General features: G+C 36.7%; 1 protein-coding gene across 1 annotated transcript; it reads right to left on the minus strand.

Moving 5' to 3' along the window:
* Positions 1–334: 334 nt before the first annotated feature.
* LOC140775200 (auxin response factor 15-like) lies at positions 335–7,390 on the minus strand. The gene is made up of 12 exons (XM_073118485.1): positions 6,608–7,390; positions 6,455–6,511; positions 6,131–6,313; positions 5,950–6,034; positions 5,503–5,593; positions 5,265–5,429; positions 3,035–3,154; positions 2,886–2,961; positions 1,967–2,129; positions 1,009–1,886; positions 739–929; positions 335–651 (listed from the first exon to the last, which is right to left on the minus strand). Exons 1-12 carry the CDS (start codon positions 6,899–6,901, stop codon positions 558–560), a joined length of 2,397 nt encoding a protein of 798 aa, XP_072974586.1. The 5' UTR covers positions 6,902–7,390; the 3' UTR covers positions 335–557.
* Positions 7,391–13,203: the final 5,813 nt, after the last annotated feature.

The following is a 13,203-nucleotide window of genomic DNA, read 5'->3' on the forward strand; positions in this document are numbered from 1 at the left end:
TATTAATAAATATAAATTCAGTCTGATCGAGCCTGTCTGTGCTCAAACTCAGGCTTGCAATTAATATCGAGCCTGATCCAATTGATCAAGCTTAGTACTCTTTTTTTCATATTATGAATGCTGTTTGATCGCGTCAGAACAGGCGATCACAAAATCCATAATAACGAAAAATTAACATTTCTACCGCATTGTTTAGTACCACGGAAATTAATCACATATACGAACCACAACACTCGTATCTCTGACTATTACAATGCTACAGAACCAACGCCATGAAGGGTGATATATCAGCTACACAAATAGAACATATAACCGAAAAAAATAACACTACATGGAAAGGCAAGGAAGCCCTTGAATATTACCATTCCATTGTGTTCAACGTGTTCAATCCCAATACACTAGCAGGAATTGGTAACTAAGGCAGAACATAAGGCATACATAGTAGTTTGGATACCACGGATAGAGAGATAAAAAGCAAATTAAGAGCATAGAGGAATAAGTTTTGGACATTCTCAGGTTACAGTCCAGTTGACATTGAAGGAAAAAGGGTCTTTCATCTAACTAACCAAAGACATCTTCAGGCGACATGCTGTCATTTCCTCTTCATCCTGCGTGTATATAAGTATTTTGGAGGCAATGTTGCAAAAGTGCCTGCAGAAACATCAGAAGCTTGAATCAGTGATGATGGCAGCATCATTGATGAATAAGAACTCCCAAAAGTAGTAGTGGACGCTTAACTGCCAAGGATCATCTCCAACTAACATCAAATCATCCTCATTATCTGTATAGACAACATGCCATTTCTTTTCTGGGTCATTCAACAAGCCTTGCATGTCAAACAAACGTTCCAGCTCACAAATCAGACCAGCATATCCATCAAACCTAGAAAGATCAATAACCCTCCCTACAACACTCCCTTGCTTGTGAACCTGCAGTATTTATTTGCAATAAAGAAACAACAAGGGTTTCCTAAAATGGAGCCGCACAGAGAGCATAAAGAGCACTTACGGTAGCGCAACTGCGCCCCAGAGATTTAGGCAATTGTGGCTCTGAAGTCGGAAAATCAATTTCATAATTATTTTCCTCAATGCTGTGCACCTCATTGGTTACTGGAATCCTCTCAGTTAAGGAAAACCCAAAGAGTCTGCAACCCTTTCTGCTAACATCCTCGCCGTTTAACCCAGGACTGATGACATTTTCAGGAGTATGGACATTCCCTATTTCAAAGTGTTCACTAATACTGTTACCAGCAATGTGATGAGACCAATTTGGCAAGGTCTGACCGTTTCTCACTGAAACATCTGAAGGCTTAGAGTTGTCATTTTGGCTACTATCTTCACCTTTGTCTATGCGGTTATGCAGCAATTGGAAGTGTGGGAGATCCCGCTTAGAATTTGCTTGTTGGAACACCAGAACAGACGATGGAGAAGATGCCTGAGTTGGTGGAACTGACGATTGTGCAAAAGCATATCCCTGAACATGTCCAGGCCATCTACTTGCAGTGCCGGATAGATGCACACCATCAAATGGACCAAAACCACCATTTTGTGGAATTGCATCAGTTGAAGTTCCTTGATAAGAAGGAAATATTTCTTGACCTTGCAAGACCTTTTGGAATCTCAAAGATTCACCAAAGCCTGCGCAATGGTATTTAAATCCAGAGTTTCCAACTGGATTTCCAGTACCACTTCTTGGACCACCTAAAATGCTAGCTGCATCGGTGGAACATCTCCTCAAGTCAGAGTATTGAATATTTCTCATCTCAGTTGCCTGAGAAGTTGCAACACCAATACCATCATGAGGAGATTTAAAACCCAAAAATTCTTGACCTTGCAAGACCTTGTGGAATCTTGCAGATTCCCCGAAGTCTGGACAACCAGTTCCATCTGTAGACATTTAAGCAAAGTTCAGTAGAGTACGTGACAAGGGAGATACATAACATTTCTATTATGCAGCAAGGACTTACTTGGACCTGGAAAATCTGGATTGACCATGGGAGCACATGTTTTAGTCCTTTTAGAACAGGGTGTCAACAGACTGTGGGAGCCTGAACATGAACCGGTTGGCTCAATCTCCCATGGAGACACCCTATTTTGTCTACTACAATCTACATCATCATCCCATCTTACCTGCAAGAGAATAGCAATTTACTAAACAGCACACCGTATGTGCAGAAGTTTTGGACGTCTGACTCTATTTAGTATAAATTATTATATGCTCTAAAATTTACCAAAAACAAAGAGGAAGATAAAGTAAAGATGATTGATAGTCCAGCATGTCAAACAGTCACAAGATTGGGTAGGAGTCCTTGCATCTTTAAGGCAACTGCACAGTTAGCATAAAAGGATGCTAGCATGTAACACTCGTAAAAGCAAAGAGGTAGGCAAGATTTACATTAATCTTTAACTTCCCTGCGCCAGAGTACGTAGTAGAGGTAACGAGCTCATACACATGGAAAGAGATATTGCTTCTAATAACTTTCATCCAACCCAATATAAATGCCATTTGGCACCACTATCAGCCAGTAAAGCCGGTGATTTGTATATTAACCTCCAAAATAAGATGAAAGGGGTGGATCAAAAATTATGGACTTCCCTGAAATTTTAGAAGTAGATACATAACAACCTTAAAGCTCAAGTAGTTAAATTTTGCCAAATGAGTAGGAAAAAAGTTATAAAGAAACAGATCTTGAATGGTCGTCAGGATGGGAAGGAAGGAGCTTGGAATGAGTAATGAGTTGTACAATTGCACTGGTCAAAAGTAAGATCTGACAGACAAATAGTACTGACTCAGCTTGCATTCTTCCTCAAAATAAGAATGCAATACAATTTAATTATAGTTATTATACTATCCAATGTATCAATGAAGATAAAGTGAAGCTATACCAACAGACATCTCCATTTTGAATTAGGCCATCTAATAGGGTCGATGTCACCAATCCCAGTGATCATTCCCGTATACCTGAAAAAGTAGAAATCCTTATCTTAAATATAAAACTAGAAAAGATAAGTGCTGCCAGTTGAGTTCTTCAAACCTTCTCTCTCCTGCATCTTCACTTTCATATCGCATCTTGAACCTCATTCCAACCGAAAACGGATTACCGAAACTCTTTGTAAACTTCCAATATGGCACGATAAATTCAGATGGGCTTGTCCTGCAAGTCCCAAATTCAAAATCAGCAGATTGTAGGGCAAAATGAATGAATAAGGCAATAAGCTCTATTTTTCTTGCCGTCTGATTGTTTTGATATGATAGAAGTTGGTATTTCTTAAACTGGCAATTGCTTAGAATTACTAACATTAATATTTAAATGGTTTAACCTATCACAGTCTCTACATAGGACAAAACATCAGTTGAACATACAAAAGAACTAGCTCCAAAGTAACTGCTAGCAGATTCAGAAGGTAATGACAATATCAAGCCTAAGGACAACTAAAGTAAGAAAAAGGAGTATAAGATGACAGCATCTAGCAAATTATTAAAAAGAAAAGGCAAATGTTTTCCATAGGCACTCTGGAAATTTATGCTACTTGATAAGAAAAGTACAGGTGTTAGAATATAATAAACTATAAAGACCACCATTCTCACACAGTATAAGCTTTTAGAGTAATTGATAAATTGACACGGTATCAAAATAAAGGTATTAAGTTTAATTTCTACTAAGCAAATATATCACTTAAAATATAAAACTTCCATCTGATTAATTTATATCCACTTATTAGGCCCATCAACATGTCTTAAAGCACAAAATTGAGGGTAGTGTTGAGTATGAACTATAAGATCACCATTCTCAAATAGCTTAAGTTGTTAGAATATAAGTATATAACAGGAAAATAATAGGATACTATTTTCCTTATATCCCATGGCATCCGCATGAGAGACAATTACCTCCATTCCAAACCTCAACTTAATTCACTTGACGGAACATATTATTTAGCATCTCACTAGTTCAAGGATACAATGATAATTATATTATGCCTCCAATTAGTGCTAGAATATTAAAACTTAGCTCATCGAGCACAAGGGTAACGAAATAGCAAAGGATATTTTGCATCAATTGCACCACGGCCAAATAGGGTTGCGCAACAATGCTGTGATATTCTAGAAACACACTTCGTCTATCTAAGGCCAAATTTTAATTTGATCAGTATATTTTTCTCAACAAAATATTTAGGGTAATTTCAATTTGCCCTCCTATAGTTTTACCTAAATTCAGACTACTCTTGAACTTTCATATGTATCATTTTAACCCCCTACGATTTAAACTAATGTGAAACCATCAACTTTCTTATCTAAACTTAATAGAGCAAATATAAATTACTACTAAAAATCCCATTGTTTGAGTAAATATGAATCTTTTAGCCATATTTTTAAGATAATTTTAGTATATGGTGAGTAAATTTAATAAAAGGAGAAAGACAATTATGGCAAAAAAATCACTGATAATTTAAAAATATTTTGTACTTTGTTTATTAAGTTTGGATGAAAAAAATAATAGTATAAACGACAAAGAGGCAAAGTTGATACAAATGAAAATTTAGGAAGTCGTTTAATTTTAGGCAAAACCATACGGGGCAATTTGTAATTTAACCAAAGATTTCCTTCTAGCTTGTCAAGAATTTTCACTTATTAATATTACCAGAACATAAATAAATCTCCCCACTTTTGATGAAGCACTCTATTATTATTAGGAGCTTGTTGAATGTTGATGCTCTAGGCTCAAAATTATTACCCACTTTACAAGTTCTACCTTGAAATAGCTTGACGTAGAGATTCTCTTACCATCTCTAGGTCTTGGAAAGTCTTGTGAGTTTAGTGGTTCCCCTAACCTCACAAATTTCTATACCTTATGGGTCCATACGAGCATATTGCTTAGACACTCATCTTGAGTTTACAATTTCATGTTTGAAACTTTCTTAATCAAAAGCTGATCTTCAAATTTGCCCTTCCTATTTTGATTATAAAGCTTTGTGCTGTAAATCTAATACATTGGAATAACTTTCCTCACGTGTCTAAAGGCTGGAGTGCTCTTCCTTCTAGAGAAACATGGGTTGGACTATCGTCAAAACTGTCAAATATCCATTTTTATGACAGCTACTACCTAAAGCATTGCTGTGCAATTACCAGGAAGAAAGCCACAAAATGAAATTAAAAATGATAAAACTAGCAATTACTGTCTGATATTGTTTGCTGATGATCTGTGCATATATCCAGACAGCAAACCCCTGCTATAATGACTCATTTGACAAACAAAAGCTACAAACCTTGGATTGTAATAGATATGGAACACGCTTTTCATAGACACAGCATTGGCAACGCCAGCAGGTGTACTAAGATTTGAAATTTGGCTATACAGTGCTGCAAAAGGAGCTCCTTGTTTGAGTTGAACGGCTCTTCTTATCCCCAATCTTAGCTCTCCATCATCACCTCTACAGAAGCAGGAAATTTTTTTTTATAACTAATGTTCTGTGAGTTTGTCAACCACATTCTCAACAACCGTACCTAAGAAACAGCACTGCATCTCCAGAAACAAGTTTCTTCCTATTTACAAATGCACTCCACCCTGTAGTTAAAAGATGCCTACGTGGTTGCCCTGTAATTTCAGAAGTCAAGACATTTATCAGAAGAAGATGAATTCTTATAAGCATATGTAATCACGCATTTACCCCCAGAATAATATTATTTTTGGTTGACATTTTAAAGGATTAAATTTTCATCCAGCTCTTAAGTATGACATTCATAACGACACTTTTAAATCCCACCTAAGAAAAAAGTTAAACAGAAAAGTTGGTAAAGAAAATCCTTTTCTATAAACAGAAACGAGCAAAAACTATTGCAGTAAATGGAAGACAAATATATAAAAAAAAATCCTAAAATAGTGCATCTATTTTCTGATATGTATTTGGTTTCTTCCTTATCAGACAGAATTAATTTCCTTCAATATAATACCTCTATAGATATGACGAAACCTCCACTCCATGCCATGTAAATCTTTAGCAACAAGCTCTTGAGAGGGCCTCTGCTGCTTATAATCCTAATTCCAAAAGAATCAAAATCAAGCAAAAGATAGTAAACAGATTGTTCCATGGTGAAGTATCAAAATTCCTAAGAGAAGGTAGTAATCTTTTACCAGGGGAGGGAAGCAGTCCTCTGCAGCTCGGCGAGGCACAGAAAAGCCACCATGGGTGCTCGTGTCCGAGGCGGTGAGCGTCTTGCAGAACATGTGGGGCACTGACGCCCTCCTTTTGCCATCGGCATCCTCCGGTTCCCCGTCACCCTCATTGCAGTTCTCTCGCAGTTGTCGCTCCACCTCCTGCAAAAACCAAATGTATCATCGCTAAATATCCCTCTTACCGAGAAGTTGAGGAAGTGAAACAAACACGCCGCAAAATCCGGTTTTTTAGTGAAAGAGAACTTTTCGAAGAGCCTTTGGGAAAAAATACCAATCCCTTACCTCACTTTCCGCAACAAGCGAAAGCTGTGCGTAAACCTCATCCGTCGCCGCATCGGCCTGTTTTAAGAAACAAACCAACAGACACATGGTGAGCACGAATCCAGAACCATTTTCCCCCTCAGAACCAAATGGAACCGAAGCAAAGAGACTAACAAGTAGCTTGACATCGACAACTCGGCAAAACACATGGGCCGGAACACAGTAACGCCCAAGCGCCGCTCCATCCCCCAAGTGCTCGAGATGCCCCTGCGGTAAGTACACTACCACGCTCCCCTTCCTCGGGAGCGACGTCAACGGCCCGGCGCACGCATGCCACAGCTCCAAACACACCGACCCCGTCGGAGAACCACCCTCAGCCGGCGCCGGACTTATAGGCGCCGCCGTCGCCGGCGGCGACGGCGCCGCCTCGTCCTCTTCTTCCTCCACGGTGTTGAGGTCGATCCCCATCCTTTCCCCCAAAACCCTAGCGAAAAGCAAGAACCCAAAGCCGGAAGCAAGAAGAAGAGAGGAAGGGAGGGGAGGAAGAGGAGGGGGAGGAGAAGAAAGGGAGGAAGCAAAAGGACGGAGGTAGTAGATGAGGGGGGTGGGCTTAGGGTTAGGGTTTTAGGGGTAGGGAGGCTAGAGAGGTAGTGGAGGCATGGGAGGCAGTGGAATGACACATCGCGTTAATGGCCATCAAGTAAGTGGATAAAAAGGCGAATAAGCACGAATTTTAAAGGGATAGGGCGGAAGAGACGGAGAGACCGGGGGGGGGGGGGGGAGATTGCTATCCCTCGGTTTCTCTCACTAGAAACTAAAAACTCCTCAGCTTTGCCAAAAGGGGGACGGACGGGTCAAAGCGACACCCGAACCACACCCATCCGTACCTCCTGCAACTCCGATCTCCATTACTATCCCTTCTCTCTCTCTCTCCCCCTCCCCCCAGTCCCAGGCCCCAGGCCCTTACCTATGCGGAAATTTTCGAATAACACCCTATAATTTACCCATTTCTCAGTTAAAACCCCATCACAACTTAATATCACGAGACATATACAAATAAGACCCCCGTATTTGTGTTTATTAGCATCATTACCGTGTTTTTTTTTCTTCATAATTCAATACCCCGCAATTCTTCTTATCAAACAACCCGACATTAAAATAAATAAAAAAAAGTTAAAAAATATTATTTAATTTGAGAGTACCATTTGCAAATAGTGAAAGATAGGGATGAAGCTAAAAATTGCGTAATTCGTAGGGTGATATATGCACATTTCAGTTAGCAAGTTGCTACTATTATATCCCTGCCGCTTGCTGCTCTAATTTGATGTGGTTGTCGTTATCGGTGGAGAGCGAGAGGGAGTAAAAGAAAAAGGTATTTAGAGAGAGAGAGAGAGAGAGAGAGAGAGAGAGAGAGAGAGAGGGGATGAGAGAGATGGAATAGTAACGCGTAGTGTAGTGTTACGTCTTAGTTTTCACTTTCTCCTCGCTTTTATCGGTGGGTCTGAGCAAGGGGGCAGAGCTGCTTGCAGTAGCTGCCGGAAGGGAAAAGAGTGAGTGCTCTGTCCCTCTCCCTCTCTCTCTCTCTCTCTCTCTCTCTCTCTCTCTCTCTCTCTCTCTTCTTCTTCTTCTTTTCTCTCTCTCAGTTTGGGTGGGGGATGGGATGGGGGATAGGATGGCATGGTAGGTCTTTTATGCGATGGGCTCCTGTTTATTTAATGCTACATCAAATGACAAGACGTAGAGCCGTTCTGCTTTCCCGGGGGGTGTGATTCCTTTTCTTTTTCCTTTCTTTTCCTTCTTTTGTTTCCTGGCTGGAAAGTTTCATATCATGGGGAGAGAGAACACGGACTATTTTTCTTCTTCTTTTTTCTCTACATTTTTATTAGGCCCATTACTCGTATCAGTTTCATTTCAAAAACTCACAGTACAAATAAAACAAGGGAACGTATAATTTATATTATATTCCATACGAGAAACATAAAACCATCTACTAAGGCAATATTTGATTCCTGTCTCAAAAATATAACACTCCCTCTGACTTGTGGACTCTGAGATTTTCTTTATCGTTAACTCGAGAAACAGGATCTTAGCTCTAAGTGACTTATTAGAGAGACAAAGAGACAAGGTATTGCAACCTGGATGTGAGTCTCCAGTGCATGGGGATGGGTCAGAGAAGGATTAATACCATTTATGCACGACGTATCCGTGACTATTGAACTACATACTGCCTCGTTCGTGTCTGTTGTTGGGAGAACAGGGGAGGCTGTTCATCAAAAAAAACCAACGACCAAACTTTTTGCCTCAATTATTTTAGGCTCTGTAGTTAGATTGACGTTTCTTAGTCCACTGTAAAGTTTTTTTTATCATCAAGTTAAGTACTATCATATGTTTCTCACTATTTCAAATTCTACTATTTTATATTAAATTGTATTTTAAACCACCCCTCCTTAATTATCTAAAATTAATTAAAGGAGAGGTGGAAATTCTTTTGTAAAGTGAAACAAAATGAATTCCTTATTAGAGTGGTTCCAAAGATATAAGACAAAGAAATGTTTGGCATGTACAAGTAGTGCATGTGACACAAGAGAGCAAAGGATAATTGCTATTTATTCATGGTTCCATATGATTGGGCAAATCGAAGTGATCTATTCCCCTTTGGTTCTTAGCCATGGGAAAATCCAATGCAGGTAGATTTGTCAGAGATGTTTGTCGCACCGAGATCTAATCCAAGCAAACATTTCACTTGTAAGGGTGGAAAATCGCCGATAATACTATAGATATTCTAATCTTCTATATTAAAATTTTATTAGATTTCTAATCATAATTTGTGCGTAAGATATTTTTTAAAGATAATTTTATACATATTTTTTAAATATAAATTATGTGTATATTAGTTTTACTCGTACTTTATTGTAATAAGTAACCTGAATAAATTTATGTAAGAATTCGCATTTGGTTTTTAAATAGTGAATAAATATGCTAGCTATCATATGAGCATACTTATCTTATACAATATTTAATTAAAAATATATTTAAGAGATAACTAATTCAAAAATAATATTTATTATAGAGTAACCAAATGGTACCTAATATTATCTAAATGAAATTTCACAAAGACAAATTAGTAATTTTTAAATTGAAATAATTTGTGAGTGTAAAAGTGAGAAGAGAGATAAATAAGTATCATTATTCTAGTATTAAGATAAATAATTATTTACTAGGTTTATACTGGAATAAGCCTTACTCTTATTTTATTGTTATTCCACGATAGATTGGGCTTAAAGCCTTAAAATGCCACGTGAATATTCGAGAGAGTGCTCTTTCTTGTATTATATTGTTCGTGATTCTTAACTTAGACCTCACATTTGTGATCATTGCCAATGTCTTTATCCCATCAACCAACTAATATAATTCACTACTTGAATCGTAGGTTAAATAACGCTAAACACCCAATTAAAAAAGAACAAAACTATTGTTAGGATGATTCCAAAAAAATCCTAAGTTTGTGGGTTACCAAAAGTACTTGCCGTGTTTGTTTGCTACCTAATTGGTAGCAATGATAAAATAGTTTATAGTTAACTAAAGATAATTTTTAGTATGAACAGTAATAAAGATAAAATGAACGAGTTGATATTATTCTTTTTCTATGGTTCTAATATATGATTCCACTTATCAGGGGTTGGGTCTTTATAAGCATAATCTATTCACTCCCAACTAACTCAAAAAGAACTCCCGGATAAGCCGGAACGCCACACGATCCCACTTCTCTTACCTTCTCATACCTTCTCGATTTCTTCCCCTCGGATTAACAATGTCTAAGGTTTGCTTTCAAATATCTTTCTTTTTCTTTTTTTTTTAATATTAAAAAAAGGGGGCTAATTAATTAACCCAACTGATAATGAATATAAAATATAATTAACAACTCGGATACGAAGTGGGCCCCAGTAATTATCAACCAAAAAGGGGGCCCACTGATTTAGTTGGCGTGTCAGGGTCCAGACTCGGGGACAAATAAATGGGGTGTGACCTGCGGGTTGTAGGTCCAACTCGGCCGGGCCTGGGTCCGAGTCGGGACGGGTCACGTCGCCATGATGGGCTCGGGTGGGCGCCGCCACGCGGAGAGAAACCCGTCGTCCCGACCGCATCCAAAAATCGAGTTTTTTTTACCAAACTAACCCTCTTCCAAATTATATTTACGGAAATAAAGGCCACCCCAAACGTATCTTATAAGTAAATATTAAAATAAAGGTAAACTATTATATGCGTCTTATTAAGACGTAAACTAATTCATTTCAAAGTATAACCTTCAAATTAATAATTCATTCTTAGATATATAATATATCATAAAGAATAAGAAATAAAAATAATATAATAATTTGATCCAATTCTTAACAGATATAAATATCTAAATTTATGAGCAATTTATTTTGGATAAATAAAATGTAGGAGAGGGGAGGGGGCTTACTTACTTTGGTACTATATATAAAAAGAATTCTAAAAAATCCGGAAGCTTTGCAACTTTGCATTGCACCACCTTTACTTATTTATTTTTAAAATTTTTCTTTCTGGCTGTCGGCTTTGTTGGGTTTGTGCTTAGTGGCGGCATGGATTCCTTTTATGGGTCCACTGTACAAACACTTCGGTTTGTAGCCCTACCTTAACATAGGCATGGAATTAGGTGTGTTTGTCTTGTTAAATTAGGGATAATTATATTTACATTCATAACCTCTCTCTCTTATTTCTACGCCATCCTATTTATTTTTTTAGGACAAATTGGCCTTCTTACTTATTAAAAAATAATAAGAATATGTGAATGTTACGTAAACAATTTTAGATTTTATAGGGAATATTTTACTTTTTATTTTTTTGAAAATTAATATATTTAAGTCATTTTCCATATCATTTTAATGATATTTGTAGTTAAAATTCTAGAGGAGGAGTTTTATCTATCTTTATAATAAATAAAAATATATAGGAGGTTAAAATTGTATGTAATGCGTCAAAGCTGATCCATACAATTGTCTAATCTAATAAATGAGAACAGTCGACCTTAGTGTGCAGCCTAAATACCCTACAGACCGTTAAACCTTCTCATTTGAGCCTTAAATACAGACATGCATGTTTAAATTCCTCAGCCCAGGAATCTATCGATGACTCACTAATTACTTGAATAGACTTGATAACTTCTGCTTTGGTGCTACGTTAATGAAATCGATTGGTTTACAACTACTTTAAAAACTTAGGTTGGCAGGCAGAGCAGTGTAAGTTTTTATATCTCGTATTTTAATCCCCATTACCATGTTGTGGAACCAAACCTAACTCCGTATCACACTCATCCATTTGAGGCATAAATCCTCTCACGACTCACATCATCACCAAATGCGTTGTACCGATTTGATTGGTAAGCATGGGGCCCAAAATTGATTAAGAAAGTACAAGCTTTTAGAGATGGGGGGTGACGTGGGAGTAATTTAGTGTATCATCTAATAGGAGCATGTGGCACTTAACCCCCCAGCATTTACTACTAGTGAGTACTCCCCACTCGAGAGTGAAAGCTTAGCAATATATATATGTATTTATTTATTTATATTGGGGGCCACGATTTCCTAGGAAAACTTACTGCTAAAGTAAGTAATCATACAGCTTTATTACTTTGATCAGATGATATCATGATGGGAGTTGTTGTTTGAAAGTAAAAGTTACCAGATATTCCGTAACCGTGTTTGCCTAAAAGCTAGTAACCTAGGAGTGCTGCTGCCTCACTGGGAATTTTGCATATTGCATCCTATGGTTAAGTGATTTTACAATTTGGGTTTGGGTGAGTGGATAAACGGACATCAATTGTCTGCAGGCTCGAAATATCACTAGTTAAGCAAAGTAGGGTCGAGATATACGAAAAGACAATAAAGTCATTATCTGAGTAGAATCAGAATCAGATCGGACATTGACCCGGTCATGGATCGAGTTATTGGATTATTTGGTTCAACCTATGTTCACCTGTTCAGATTGCTAGTTTTTTTTTTAAATAATAAATATTTATAAAAATTGTATAATTGTATGTATATCATTCAAAACAAATATTATTTATATAGATATTCTTATTATTATTTTTAAATTAAGTTATTTAATATAAAATATTAAAAAATACTGTTAACTTAGAGAAATATTTTAAAATTAGAATGAGAATATTTTTATCTTTTTATATTTCAATTGTTCAGATTTTAATAATAGTTTATTCAAAGTAGTATTTGTGTAAATTTTTTTTTAAGATACATGCAAAAAATTATATTTTGAGATATATAAATATAAATATGAACTTTAGATAAATATATAAGTAAATAAAATAAGGAACTTTTTTAAGGGTATATGTGCAAATAAAACTAACTTTAAAATAACATATATGTTATAAAATAAATATTTTTAAAATGTTAGGACTAATATACTATTATAATATAAAATATAATTATTAAATATTAAGAATAATTTTGTAATTTTGTAAAATTAGTTGACTTGGTTGCTTTACCAAAAATCAGCTAGGTTGCATGTTTCATCAGTTCAATCACCGGGTCAGTTAGTTTTTACTTGATCGACTATCTATATGGTATAATAATAAAATTGAATCAGTTTAGTGATTAGTTCATCGATTCGATCACCCTGATCCGATTATGATAACTATGCTAATAATATTGTGAGCAATGATACATAGATACATATGCTCTAAAACACACCTTTGATATAAGGAAAGGACAAAAGCAAAAAAACATTCTAGG

This window comes from Typha angustifolia, chromosome 1 (assembly GCF_048772165.1).
Source record: "Typha angustifolia cultivar Huaian chromosome 1, ASM4877216v1, whole genome shotgun sequence".
Lineage (NCBI taxonomy): Eukaryota > Viridiplantae > Streptophyta > Magnoliopsida > Poales > Typhaceae > Typha > Typha angustifolia.

Bases quoted from the DNA above. Each gene is read 5' to 3' on its own strand.
- LOC140775200 (XM_073118485.1), bottom strand. From the start codon at position 6,901: ATGGGGATCGACCTCAACACCGTGGAGGAAGAAGAGGACGAGGCGGCG. The intron at 5,430-5,502 runs GTACGGTTGTTG...CTGCTTCTGTAG, and splicing joins GATGCAGTGCTGTTTCTTAG to AGGTGATGATGGAGAGCTAA. The intron at 1,887-1,966 runs GTAAGTCCTTGC...AAATGTCTACAG, and splicing joins TCCAGATTTTCCAGGTCCAA to ATGGAACTGGTTGTCCAGAC.